Below are 14,700 nucleotides of genomic sequence, written 5' to 3' on the forward strand. Positions count from 1 at the left end.
AAATGGTCATCTTTAAAAGTTATTCTGTCAGTTAAAAGGTCAGTGTGTCAGATTTCGGGGGATTTGGTGGCGTCCAGTGGTGAACTGCAGATTGCAACCTGCTAAAAACTTCTGCCGGACAGAATTCTTTGCAGAAGGAGCTGAATTATCCACAGAACAAACAGCTGATCTGAATCACTGACAACACTGAATGAATCAGTTTCTTGTTACAGATCAGTGGAACTCCACCGCTACACATTGCAGTTGGGCTGCTGACTGCAGCGGCCAATGCATAAACCTGAATGTCTCTATCTAGAGTCAGTGTTTGGTTTGTCTGTTCTGGGCTACTGTAGAAACATGGCGGTGCAACATGGTGATCTCTGTAGACAGGACCTGCTCCCTGTGGAGATATAAACGTGTCATTCTGAGGGAACCAGAACACAACCATTAGATCAGATTATATTTCTGACAGTATATCCCCCTCAATCCTCCACGCTGGACCTTTAAGATGAGCTGTGTTGTTTTGTGTCATATTGCACATTAGTGTGTCATATCGCATCACACCATGTTTCATATTGTGTCATATGACACAGTGTTTTATTGTGTTGAACAGTCTGATCACCTGAGGTGGTCCCACAGGTAACAATGTCACTACATGGACAGACAGACAGACTGTGTGTGTTGTGCTGCACGGTGTTGCAGTGTGATGTCATATGGAGCTCTGCTGTATCGTCTGACATGACGTCATGTGATTACCTGAACCGGTCTAATAGGTAAAGCATCACTGCCACCACGTGGACCGACAGACCGACTAACAGCCACAGTGTGCTCTGGAACGGCTGCATGAATGAATCCAGAGTGCTGCGAGGGATTTCCTAAACACACACACACACACACACACACACACACACACACACACGTTAATCATTAGGTTCAGTAATAACAGGGTTCATCAGCTGTGACTGAGCCTTTAAACACAGGGTAAACAGCTGCTCTCAGTTTATTGTTCTGACTCTGTGTATGCTCAGTTATTAATAATCTGGACTGTTCAGCTTCTGTTGTATCTGCTCTCTCTCTCCTTCTGTTACTCTGTGTCAGGTCCCCGTCAGCCTCATGAGCACCTTCGCTCAGGATAAATAAAGTCTGATCTCTGTGTTTGTGCAGAATAAATCCAGTGACAAAAATCTGTCCAATAAATAAGTCTGTGACTTTTCCACAGGCGACACGTTGACTTCCTGTCCAGACCTTTGAACGATCTCCTCACAGTTTAATCACTGTGTGTGTCCTGTGTGCTGGTCCTGAGGACAGAGTCAGTTTATCATACTGTATAAGCACCGCTGCAGAGCTGACCCTGGATCAGACGAGCCGAGGCTCAATGGAAAGTATCGACCTGCTGCTGTGATCTGGGTCAGTCTGACCTAAAACATCCCAAAATATCCTCCAGAGCAGCGGGACAGAGGCTGACGCTGTCACACTCTTCCTGCTGTGCTGGGATTACGCTGTGTTAAAGGGACAGTTCACCCAAAAATCTAAATGACACAGTTTCCTCTGATCTGTGGAGCTGGACATCAGTCAATGATCGGCGTCTTCTCTCCAACATGATGAAACTACTGGAAAACTCAACATCAGTGTCTCTGTCAGACACCCTGACCTGGTTTCTCAGCGTCATCCACAGATGATTGTTTCATGTAGGGACTGTTCTCTCTGAGGCTGTTCTCATAAACTGTTCGTATGTTTTCCTACAAAAAGCAACGCACCCAAATTCATATAAAGGTTTTCTAGAAAGCCTGTGACCAACGCACTGACTGAAGGAAACAAGGAAGCAGTCCCAGTGTTGTGAGGAGGCAGGTTGGGGTGGTGACTGAGGTCACAACAACACAGACTGTCCCCAGAGGACAGGTGTCTGAGACTGTGTGGACTCTGAGTCATTTCAAGGATCGTCCTCACCATGTTACTGTTCCTAAATCTGACCTCTGTAACTCTACGTCTACTTCACACTGAGGACGTAACTGTACATCAAGGACGTGACGTCATTCATGGGGCGGTAACTCGCAGCACATCAAACAAACTGTCAGGTGAGGATACGTCATTTCTTTTTACTGAACTACACCTGTAACTGTGTGAACGTGCAGACAGGTGAGGACCTGCACTTGTATGGCGCCTTTCTAGTCCTCTGATCACTCAAAGCCCTTTAGTCACATTCACACACACATGTTCACACACACATGATCGGAGGCTACCATACACACTCACACACCGATGGAAGCATCAGGAGCAGTTTGGGGTTCAGTATCTTGCTCTTGACTGGAGGAGCCGGGGATCGAATCGCTGATCTTCTAATTGGTGGACGACCTGCTCTGCCTCTGAGCCAGGCGCCATCATGACATCATGCAGACACTGGGTTTTGCTCTCCATAACTTATAGCTAAACATCAGTATTCTGCGTCAGGATGACGTTGGCGAGACGTTTGGAAGACGCTGGTTTTTGGTGACTTAACCAACACGACACATGAGGGAGCGCTGATGCACTTCATATAAGTGCGGCTGTGATTCAGTCGTCAGCACGAGGCCGCACATGTTCACAGCCCGTGTGATGATGCTTCTTTACAACACTTCCACATTTATCAACAGTAAAAAGTGTCAACAGGTTCTGATTTGTTTGTTTATTTAATTATTTATTCGGCTCCGCCCACCCAGATGTGGACCGGCAACTGGACCAGGAATGGACTGTTGCTAAGCAACACAAACACATTGCTCGTGTTAGTCGACACATCACCACAGAGCAGCTGCTGTGTGTCATGGAGGGACATCTGTGCGTCTGTTTATTCATCCACCAGCTGACAGTCGCTTTGGTGGAATAACGCGTGGCGCTGATGAGGTCATCAGCACATTGTGTCATCTTCTGATGTCATGTGATCACACCTGGAGATTTACAGTGAAGTATTCAGGCTTGTTTCAGTCACTTCATTATTGAACTCAAATGTTACCTGTGGTCACATGTTTCATTTAATGTTGGCTCATTAATAATTACGATCATTAACGGCTCAGATCACCTGAGTGAGTTAAAAGTCCCCGAGCTGTGACATCAGCACTCAGTGAACGACTCCTGCCCAATCAGATCGCTCTGTCGGAACTAACTGTTGTAGAATTAACACGACTTAAAACCAACAAAATATCAACGTCATGCGTCGTCAGGACTCCACGTCAAACTGAAGCTGGTGTTAAACATGTCACCCTGACACTGAATTTTGGACCAGATGTCGAAACCAAAATGAAACCAAACATAAATCTCTAACGGTGTCAGCGTCCAGCCGGGACTGTTTGTGTCTCATCTTCAATCAACTAAAGCTGCAGAGGAAGAGACCCCCCCCCCCCATCTCTGATCTGATGGAGGCCCAAAGCAAAATGTTGCCACATGGTTGAGTTCAGTGAATCAGAAGGATTTTCCACTTCTGTTGTTTCTGTGTTGTCTCCAACTCCGACAGCAGTGAACATGGTGTCTGCTAACGTTCAGCCGCAGGCGAACGCCACGCTACATCCTGTCCTCTGTGACGGGTTGTTTAAACTTTTGGACGGATGCAGGCGGGCAGGTGGAGACACGCATGAATACTGCGACAATCCTGCTTTAGATTTGGAAAGTTAAAATGATTCAGAACAGAAATCACTCCTGATTTGTAGTGATGCGTTCAGGGTCACTTGGATTCACTGTGTGTGAGAGGAAACACAACCAGGTGGAATAAAAACAAGGAGTTAAGCACAGACTGAGGTCAGAGCAGGTGACCTGAGGAGAGAGGAGGACGGAGGAGCTGAGTGTGAGAGTCAGCTGACCTTCTTGACGAGGATGGTGAGTCCCTGGTATTTGAAGGGTTTGGAGAACTCGATGTACTGAGCGCGCTCATTGTTGATGGTGAGGGGAGCGACGATCATGTCGGCCAGACCTCCCAGCAGCTCCCCCATCATCCCGTTCCACTCCTTCTTGTTACTGTTGTTGACCTGCAGGAGACGCAGGAGGAGCACAGGTCAGATACGTCAACCTAAAATCCTAATGATCCTATAACCCTGTGTGTGTGTGTGTGTGTGTGTGTGTGTGTGTGTGATCCTCAGGTGACACGTGTGATGCAGCAGGTTTATTCACAGCACAAGATTCAACTGATGAAGATTCACTCAGAAATATTAGTCAGCAGAAGGAGGAGGAGGAGAAAAAGCAAGAGGAAGAGGAGGAGGAGGAGGAGCCTGAGATCAGACGACTGCTTCGCTGTAACTGTTATGATCAACGATCAATAACTTCATCTGTCTGTGGTTTGATTTCATCTACACATCTGTCAGATTAATGAGTTATAAATACATCTGTGAGGAGGAGGAGGAGGAGGAGGAGGTGAGAGCAGGAGGAGAGCAGCAGCAGAGAGAGAAAGCAGAGGTGAAGAAAGGGTGTGTAAGAGTAAAGATGGAGGAGAGGAGGAGGAAGAGACAGGATTGGGAGGAGAGATGTGAGAGAATAAAGATGAAGGAGAGGAGGTGATGGAGGAGGTAGCAGCTAATCGAGCAGAAGAAACAGACAGAGGAGAGATGGAGGAGAGGAGGTGTAGCAGCAGGAGGAGGAGATGAAGGAGGAGGCAGCAGCTAAGCGAGCAGCAGCAGAGTAATGACTGAATGTCTCTCAGCTTCAACAAGGTCAGAGTGAGGGACGGAGCGGTGGTCTCCATGGTAACAAGCCTCTGTGATGAATCAGTAAACAGGTCAGAGTCACAGTGACATCATCGCTCGCCATCTTTCTTCTAGCTGTGACTCCTGAATATTAATACGTTATAAACAGCTGCTGTTAAAGCACCACAGAAGAAGAGGAGGAGGTCACAGAGCTCCAGCTAACGATGCTAACTCCTCAAACAGTGCTAACAACAGTGCTGACAGAGCTGACGGTGTTAACCACAGGGCGGGCGCTACGCTACTGTGACCACACCGTGCTGATGTCAGCGCTAACCGCCATTTGAGCTCAGTGCAGAGTGACGGCCATGAGCTAACCAGAGGGACACACACACGCACTGACACACACACACACACACACACAACAAACCACAGAGAAGCTCAGATGACATCACACACAGAGGAAGTGACATCATTCTCTAAACGGGATGACATCACTACACTGGATCTTTGCACAGACTACAGGTTTACTGCTGAGTTAATGATTTGTCTGTATCACACACACACACACACACACACACACACACACAAATACTTACTCGCTCCTGCGTGCCAAATTTCCCATCAGCCACCAGGTGAACCTCGTAGGTGAAGTTCATGCTCATCGCCAGCTTGATGAGCAGGTCGATGCAGAAACCATAGCAACACTGAGGGACGATGGGCTGACCTGCACACACACACACACACACACACACACAGTGTGAGTAGAGAGGAGGTGTGCACGTGTCAGTGTGCTTTTCTGTCTCTGTGAGGACCGTTCTGGAACTCAGGTCCTCATGATGTCATGGATGACGTCATCTTTTTCTAATAAAATCCAGTCCATTAGAGAGAGGTGACATCACCAACTCCCACGCACCAATCAGAGCTCAGCAGCAGCTGAATCTGATCTGATGACGGCTGGTTTGTCTCAGTCCGTCCTGATCAATGACTTTAACTCTGATTTGAATTCATTTTGAAATCAATACGTGAAATTACAGAGAAATACTAACAACAAAGTTTAATGTCAGTACGCACAAGTGTGTGTGTATATGGTACATAGTGAGGACCAAACATTGTATCTGAGCACCAAAGTGAGGACATTTTTGGAAAGTGAGGACACTGAGGCTGGTCCTCACTTCTTCAGAGGGTTAGACTTGGTTTAAGTGTTCAGGATACAGTCAGGGTTAGTGTAAGAGATTAAGGTTCAGCCCTCACAAAGACAGAAGTACAAGAACCTGTGTTAGTGTTGTTAAATATGTGTGTGTGTGTGTGTGTGTGTGTGTGTGTGTGTGTGTGTGTGTGTGTGTACCTGGTATGGTCCCGTTGGGTCCAGTACAGATCACCTTCTTGATTAAGACTCCATTGACGGTGTACTCTTCTTTACACGTCCCGTCAGTCTTTGTTGGCTTCACGTAAACAAACGGCTCCTGATGGATCGTCACAATCTGAACACACACACACACACACACACACACACACACACACACACACCCCTTAGTAAAAGTACCACAGTGTGAAAACACTCTAACACCATTTTTCCACCAAAATCAGGGCATTTCTGTGTTTGTTTTTTAATGCTCCAGTCTCCCCACAGGTCGCTCCGGTAAGTAAGCAGCTTAATTTGAGCCACAGAACCCCTTCAGCATTGTTAACTCATTGATAGCTCTGTTAGCACTGTTAGCAGCATGAGCACAGCTGGTGGAGCTAACAGCGCTAACAGAGCTAAAGAGGTTCAAATTAAGCGTCTTACTCACCAGAGCACTCTAAAGAGAGCCCAGAGGGTGGGCACAGTGTTTCTACAGCAACACTGTCCAACCACCCTGGGTTGGGACGGCGTTACCAGCAGTAAAAGCTCAGCGTTTACACACAGAGTGGCCAAGGCTAATGTTAGCCATCAAGCAGCTGCAAGCTGTCTGTCTGTCAGCAAAGCCAACAGAAACTAAACTAAAAGACTGACGTTAAAATCTGACCCAGTGTTGCCTACTGTTTTCCAATTAAAGCTAACTAGCATTAGCTCCAAAAGTCGCTAAAGGTTGGCAGATGATGTCATCTGCTTATTTGCACATTGATGACATCACAAGGGGGGGGGGGGAGGGGGGGGTTGAAATATTTTAATTACACTCGTGAAATAAAAGAGTGAATAAAACAGAAAATCCTCAGCGACACGTTTGAACGACACGAGAGCTGTGAGGTAGAATCAGTGTTTCTGTCGGAGGAGTCTGGTGCCTGTGGACGAGGGCAGCAGCAAAATGTATTTTAGACACATAAGAATAGGACCACCGAAAAAAATCAACACCAGATTAAGTGAATGTTATATTTAGAATGTTTTCATGACTTCATCTGGCTGTCAGACAGCTCTCTGCAACAGGAAGCTGACACTGTTACGCTATGATGTCCTCAGTCACCAGACTCCTCTGACAGAAACAGTCATTTATCTCCACAGAACACAGACTCTGCTCCTCTGCTCCTCGATCAGGTGGTTAGTTTGTGTTACTGTGTGACATTCAGAACAGACCTAACCGTGCTGCTCTCTTGTCTGCCTGTCCAAACTGGGAGTGTAAGATCAGTAACACACAATGAAGGCTCAGTAAGTGAGAACGCTCAGCGGCGTCCTCCCCGCTGCTCGTCCTGCTCCTGCCCCACACCCAGCTGGTGTCTGCACGGTGCTGCTTCACAAAGGAGAGAGGAGCAGAGAGTCATCAGAGGAGCCGTGGACTGTGACCCTGATGCTGCGAATAAGTCACTAAATTCATCACTAGTTGCTTTTTAGAAATAAAGTCACTGCGAGGGTCTGAAGTCTCTAAATCTAGTGAGAAAGTTGCCAAGTTAACAACACTAGTTTCACCTCCTCTAAACGAACAGCACTTTGAGGAGCAGGTCTAAAGCTCACTGGGTCAGCGCAGCGTCCAACTCTGTTTCACCTCATTGTGTTTTTGTTTAAAGTGCGTCAGACTATTGAAAGCTAACGTAACTGAAAGTGACATCCCTCCAGCTGCACATGTACAAACTGGAGCTTCTTTTATGACAAAACTCCAGATATATAAACTCTTCATATGTTCTGTTTAGTAAAGTAACTAAAGCTGTCAGACAAATGTAGTGGAGTAGAGCTTCAGTACTTCAGCAACACTGATGTCACAACTCATCCTCACTGTGACGTCGTCACATGTCCACGTTTGGTCATGGACTTTCCATGTCCACATGACGTCCGAGGTACCCTGGGTGTGTTGGTTGCGTGTGCTGCTGCTAAAACTGACTGAATGCGTCTTTACAGCGACAGCACTAACAGCGGTTTTATATGTACACAATCTGCTTGGTGTTAAAGTGGTTAAGTCATGAGAGAACTGCTGAGGGAAAATGGCAGGACTGACACTACTGTTGATGTCTAGCAGCCATCGCAGCTGACTATCTAATAGCTAGCAACAGGGTCACGTAACACAGGAAATGTAAAGACACAGTGACAGACGACAAAGATGAGGCTGCTGCTGTGTGACTAAAAGTACGATATATTTACCTACCATCCATCAAAAAATTAACTTTCATGGCCTCCACCATTTCTGTAAACATTATGTCACAACTCGTAAAGTCTGAGCTTTAGGAAAATTTCCACTGACGAGGTTGAATACATCAAGAGGAGGCGTTCATATGGACTCTTCTCATGACCACCGTAAACTGCTGGATACAAGAACTCCCCCTGGACATGAATACAGCATCCGTCTGTCTAAACACTCCCCCAACTGAAGACACTGACAGGGACGGGGACAGGGACACTGACAGGGACGAGGACAGGGACAGGGACAGTCGTACCTTCAATTTAGTCGACATCTGGTATCCGACTGGTTTCTCTGTCTCTCCTCCAGGCCAGATGATCTTCCTCTGAGGGTTCATCACAACCTGAACACACACACACACACACACACACACACACACACACACACACACACACACACACACACACAGGTTGTCATGTTGTTCCAGGTCTCACTGTGACAAGCTGAGTAAATGACAACATCAATACTGCATCTATACATCAATAGTTAACGAGGCAGGAGATTAACACACACACACACACACACACACACACACACTGCTGAAGATATTTAGTGCTGACATGAACTAAGTTAACCCTGTTAAACCCAAAATGTTGTTGAGTCACCACAGAATCCTGAAATCAGCCATGTCAGCTTCAGAGAGACTCTTCATGAGGTGGTGGAAGTTGTTGTTGTTGTGGAATTTAGACTAAATTAAAATCAGAATAGTTTACATCAGCAGAGGTGGAAATACCAGGTGTGTAATCAGATAGGTAACCAGACATTTAAGGAGGTGTGTAACCAGGTACACAACCAACTGGGACCAAGTGTGTGACCAGCTGTAACCAGGTGTATAACCAGGTGTAACCCGGTGTGAAACCACCTGTAACAAGGTGTATAACTAAGTGTGTAACAAGGCGTGTAACTCGGTGTGTAACTAGGTGTGTAACTAGGTGTGTAACCAGGTGTAACTAGGTGTGTAACTAGGTGTGTAACCAGGTGTGTAACTAGGTGTGTAACTAGGTGTGTAACCAGGTGTGTAACTAGGTGTAAAACCAGGTGTGTAACTAGGTGTGTAACTAGGTGTGTAACCAGGTGTAACTAGGTGTGTAACTAGGTGTGTAACCAGGTGTGTAACTAGGTGTGTAACTAGGTGTGTAACCAGGTGTGTAACTAGGTGTAAAACCAGGTGTGTAACTAGGTGTGTAACTAGGTGTGTAACCAGGTGTGTAACCAGGTGTGTAACCAGGTGTAACTAGGTGTGTAACCAGGTGTGTAACTAGGTGTGTAACCAGGTGTAACTAGGTGTGTAACTAGGTGTGTAACCAGGTGTGTAACTAGGTGTGTAACCAGGTGTGTAACTAGGTGTAAAACCAGGTGTGTAACTAGGTGTGTAACCAGGTGTGTAACCAGGTGTGTAACTAGGTGTGTAACTAGGTGTAAAACCAGGTGTGTAACTAGGCGTGTAATCAGGTATAACTCGGTGTGTAACTAGGTGTAAAACCAGGTGTAACTAGGTGTGTAACTAGGTGTGTAGCCAGGTGTAACCAGGTGTGTAACCAGGTGTGTAACTAGGTGTGTAACTAGGTGTAAAACCAGGTGTAACTAGGTGTGTAACTAGGTGTGTAACTAGGTGTGTAACTAGGTGTAAAACCAGGTGTAACTAGGTGTGTAACCAGGTGTGTAACCAGGTGTGTAACCACCATGTGTTACCAGGTGTACTGTACCTGTGATCCATTGAAGACTCCGACCTGGACGAGGCGACCTGGCTTCTGTTGGTAGTTTAGGATGCTGTAAGTGGCGAAGCGTCGGTCGCCGTCGTCGTTAAACTCGATCCGTCCTGTCAGACCGTCAGGGTACTTGGACGACATCAGCACTCTGGAGAGCCAATCAGAGAGCAGGAGCGTCAGGGTGGTAATGGTTTTACTTTGACTGTAGAGACGAGGATTTAAAGTAACAACAGGTCACATGACAGCGCTGCTGTGGGGCTGCCTGTGATGCTGATGGTGTATTTAGGTCACACAGAGAGGAGAGGAGCAGTGACAGCGAGGTTTATTATCCCAGTTGTGTCCGTCTATCTCGAAGCTGACTCCACATCAGATCAGTGAAGCGTCTCGGTTTGTTTCTGTGGCTGAAGGTGGAGGAGACGAGTCCGTCCTGATCTCAGTGGACAGCAGTGAGAGTCTTTTCAGCGCAGTGAGATCAGAGCCTGAGGGCGTCCACTGATGATGTCCAACACGAACACTGACTGAGACTGCAGGGACCCTCCACTCTCACATTACATATCTACATCAAATGATTAGCTTCATTCATATTTCATCAGAAACTCAACACTCTTCAGCTCTCAGAGGAACTGATAATAAAATAACAGTAATAATATATTTCCATGTTCTCATTATGAGTCCCAGTTGTTCTCTTTATATCTATCAAATATGTAAACAAATATGTTGTAAGTAAACAGAGGTGCTGATCAGCTGCAGGAACATCTCAGATAAAATCATCAACATAAACTACACTGAACTGAATCACTGTGATTTTATGAAGAGCAAACATCATGTTTGGCCCCGTGGCCTCTTTAGGTTCACTCAACACAGTCACAGGTGTGCTAAACATGCTCGGGTCACATGACTGATTATCAGTTATCTCACTTTTCTTTTTCAATAATTTTTCTTTCACATTCTTCAAAGACATATTTCAAAAGATAATTTACAATTCAGCCAAAAAGCAGAATGAATTTACACAAAATTACACAGATCAAAAAACAAACAAGATTCATATAAACTTAAAAGAATAAATCTGACTGAACCTCATCCCATTACGACGATGACTGAGACGAAGATCTTATACAGAAAGACAGACTGCAGGTCCTACGTTTCCCTCCTTTGTGATTACTTGCCCCGCCCTGATGTGTTTCACCTGTGTCTCAGTGTCTCTCTTGTCTGAGGCTGCTGTCAGCCCTAGAGTGTCTCCTCTGGTCTGAATCAGGGACTCATGTTGTTCCAAAGTTGTATAATTGCCTAGAGTTGGTTGGTGTTCTCACGGCAGCATTTACAAGAGGACCAGATCAAATGCCTTGTGTGAGAAAGCTGCTCTTGATTGGTCAGAATTTCCATGTGGGAAAAATCCAGGAAGTAAAGCAAACGTTGAAGAAGAGTACACTTGCAAGATAAATGTGACACTTTCTAATGTCACAATGGAGGGACAACTACGCAGGTTGATTTTAGCGCTGCTCATCGTGGACTATATTGCTGTCATTGTTCATTTTAGTCAAAGCATACAGTTTGAAAACGAGGCAAACGCGGCTCCAACTAGAAAACAATGTTTTGATGCATTGGATGTGCTGAATGTGCATATTAAGGCAGTACAGGAGGAGGTGCACATTAATAATCCTCCAGGACTGTAACATGCTCATGTTTAACCCAAACAATGTGTCATGTGACTGCAGTTGCTTCACATCCAGGTCGCAACACCTTCTCACCACAAACCAACCGCACCAGAGTTCCTTTGGAACCGGACTGAGACCACCTCTTCAAGAAGGTCTCGGTCCGGTTGGTTTGGTGTGTTCACACCTGCACAAACGAACCGCACTGAGGGGGCAAACACACCTGAGTTAGACTGAACCGAACCAAACAGGGCAGGTGTGAAAGCACCTTTAGTCTGTTTAAGTCTCTGTCTGCCTTTGTTGCCAGATCGTCTTTACTTCAGAGTGAGTTCCAGTGTTGTGTGTTTTGACCCTTTGCCTCTGTAACTGATCACCTGTGTTCCAACCTGAGCCTGATTTAAGACCTTTAACTTTTAAGTCTGTCAGTCTGCTTTGTGAGTCTGTCTCCAGTTTGTGCTGGACAGAAATGTACTGTCTAAATATAAACATTTACTGTCAGTAGATCACTTGGCAGAAAACACTCCTCTGTCTCCAGTGAATAAAGACAAAACTGCCCCCAAAAATACATGAAAACAAAATCCTTAAAGAGCAGAACAAACAGCTCTGTGAGCCGCAGACACTTTGAAGCAATCAAATCAAATCCCGCTACAGATTATAGAGATTATACTCTGCACACATTTTCATTTCACTCAAAACCACGTCACATTACAGACGCTCCGACTGCTGCTCAAACTGCTGTCTTATTTTTCCTGATCTGTAACGTCACAGTAGAACTACCACAGATTTTTCACCCTTTTTTACAACATAACAATTCACAGATGGGAAATACAGACAGAGACCTGTTAAATGTGATTACATCATCAGCACTGGTCCACAGTGACCTCTGACCCCAGGCGCTAGTAGCACTGACCGTTTAAAAAGCGGTCCGGTCCTCCAGATGTTGGTGTTTCCCACGCAGCCCCGCGGCGGCTCTGTGATGTTCTCCTTCTCAAACAGCTCCTGCAGAGACTGAGCCACCACCGCCACGGCGTCCGCGATGTGAGCCGACTCGTTCTTACCGTTAATCAGCTGGAGGCCCAGCAGGCCTGCACCACACACAACACACACACACACAACACACACACACACACACACACACACACACACACACACACACACACACACACACACACACACACACACAGGGGAGAGAGGTTACACACACACACAGCAGGAAGCTGAACAGGCTGCAGAGTGAAAACTGCCCTCATTCATTCAGTTAATTAGAAACTCACACACACTTTAATCAATCTTACAGATGTAACTACAGGAGTGCTTCAGTGTAACACACACTCACACACACTCACTCAGGGCTTCAGGCGTCAGGTCAGTGTTCAGTACCAAACTGCATGCTGGGAGTTCACTCTGAGAATCACAGCCGTTTGTCTCAGGACAGAAAAGCATCACTGAGACGTTACGAACTGTGTCTGGTGTTTTCCTTCAGCTGAAACTCGTCACACTGCGACGAAAAGTGTCTACATCTGCCCTCTGGCTAACTGACAACAGCTGGCTAACACTGTTAGCATTCCTCAAAGAAACTGTTGGAGACAGGTAGTTAATCTCCTACTGAACATACTAGCTAATGTTGTTAGCACTGTAGCTAGTTAGTATAGTTGAGTAAAGTTGGCTGCCACAGCTAGCTTCCCTCCTTAAACTTTGTGAGCAGATAATATAAAGAAAAAATAGAGCGCTAGCTAACATTTCTAACTGAAGGGTGTTTATGAAGCTCGACAGAGCAGTGATGAACCGTAATTCTGAAGCCCCAGTCATCTGGACCGAAAGTCCATTCGTCCGACAGCAGATATCTCAAAGTCAAATGTGCATAGCTCCAAAGAGACGATTTGGTTTTTTTTTTTCAATATCCAAACCAAAGCACAAATAAGGCTGATTATGATGCAGAATGACGTCACTGGACCCATGGTGAAGCCATTACCAACCCTGCTCTGTGTTTGATTGACTTACCCCGATATTCCCATACTGACCCTAAATAACCTCACTCCCCGTGTCATCATCTATCGGTATGATAACGATGAGCCTCTGGGGGCACCGACCAATATTTCAGGAGATCCGGTGTAGCAATCAGATATCTAAGACTTGTAATTACACACTGATGATTAGAGTCCACCTGTTTATCTAATCATAACTAATGAAGCAGAGCTTGTTATTTCCATAGAGGAATGCTAACGGTGTTAGCAGACTGTTGTTCCGTTAGCTGAGGCACCAAATGCAGAAACTTTTTCCTCATAATGTGACGAGTGTCTGGTGACGAGAAACAACATCAAAATCCATAATGTCACAGTACTGCTTCATCGGTTTCTTTTTAGGGAATCGTCTCAGCGTGACCCTACCACACTGTACAGATACATATACAGATATACACACAGATATATATACAGGGGTGGACTCAGTGACGGGAACACTTGCACCAGCTAATACAATCCAACACAACCTGCAGCACAGACTGAATCTGAGGAGACTTCAGTCGTCGTTCAGTCGTCGTTGGCTGATGGTCAATCTGTAGAGTCGTTGTTGTGTTTGGTTGTATTTTATCAGCTGCAGGTGTTCACGTTATTCTGTCCATCAGCTGTACACAATCAGATCTCCAAGAGTCTGTAAAGAAGTTCAGGAGGGTTTTCTGACCTGAAGTCTGGCAGAGCCACCACCTGGTTGTTTGTTTAAGAGCAGCAGCTGATCATGAAGGTAATGAACAGCTCACAGTTACGTCATCATGAAAAAAACTTCTTTGTGTCTTATTTTATCTTCCAAAGCTGTAGCAGTGTTAGTCGTTAGCTTTATATGAGAGGATAAAGTCTGAGCGCCTGCCGGTGTGTTTGAGGCTCGACTTAGAAACTTTCGGGATAATCTAAGTGCACAACTTAACAAAATAGATAACATGGGTCTGGACTTTTTTAGTTATTTTAACGTGGAAAAGTTTCACTTACATCTTTAAGTCAAGTGGACTTTGCAAAGCTGTGACTTGTTTATAGAAAATCATAATAACTCAAGCTATAACTCTCGTCGGTGAAGATTCTTAGTCATCCAGCTCATGGTTATCTTAGGTGCTATGTCGCAGGCAACTGGACTTGCTTGAGTT

The 14,700-nt window shown here is 45.6% G+C and overlaps 1 protein-coding gene across 3 annotated transcripts in view; it reads right to left on the reverse strand.

Moving 5' to 3' along the window:
• Positions 1 to 14,700, reverse strand: part of grin1b (glutamate receptor, ionotropic, N-methyl D-aspartate 1b) — an 85,277-nt gene that overhangs the window by 33,093 nt on the left and 37,484 nt on the right. For all 3 annotated transcript variants that reach the window (XM_049579713.1, XM_049579712.1, XM_049579714.1), the window contains 7 exons: positions 12,478 to 12,652; positions 9,913 to 10,063; positions 8,463 to 8,549; positions 5,968 to 6,103; positions 5,219 to 5,346; positions 3,807 to 3,971; positions 736 to 854 (listed from right to left, as the gene is read on the reverse strand). In XM_049579713.1, the coding sequence (XP_049435670.1) occupies positions 736 to 854; positions 3,807 to 3,971; positions 5,219 to 5,346; positions 5,968 to 6,103; positions 8,463 to 8,549; positions 9,913 to 10,063; positions 12,478 to 12,652 (961 nt within the window). The remainder of the gene's footprint in view (positions 1 to 735; positions 855 to 3,806; positions 3,972 to 5,218; positions 5,347 to 5,967; positions 6,104 to 8,462; positions 8,550 to 9,912; positions 10,064 to 12,477; positions 12,653 to 14,700) is intronic.

The sequence above is a fragment of the Epinephelus fuscoguttatus genome, linkage group LG6 (genome assembly GCF_011397635.1).
Source record: "Epinephelus fuscoguttatus linkage group LG6, E.fuscoguttatus.final_Chr_v1".
Lineage (NCBI taxonomy): Eukaryota > Metazoa > Chordata > Actinopteri > Perciformes > Serranidae > Epinephelus > Epinephelus fuscoguttatus.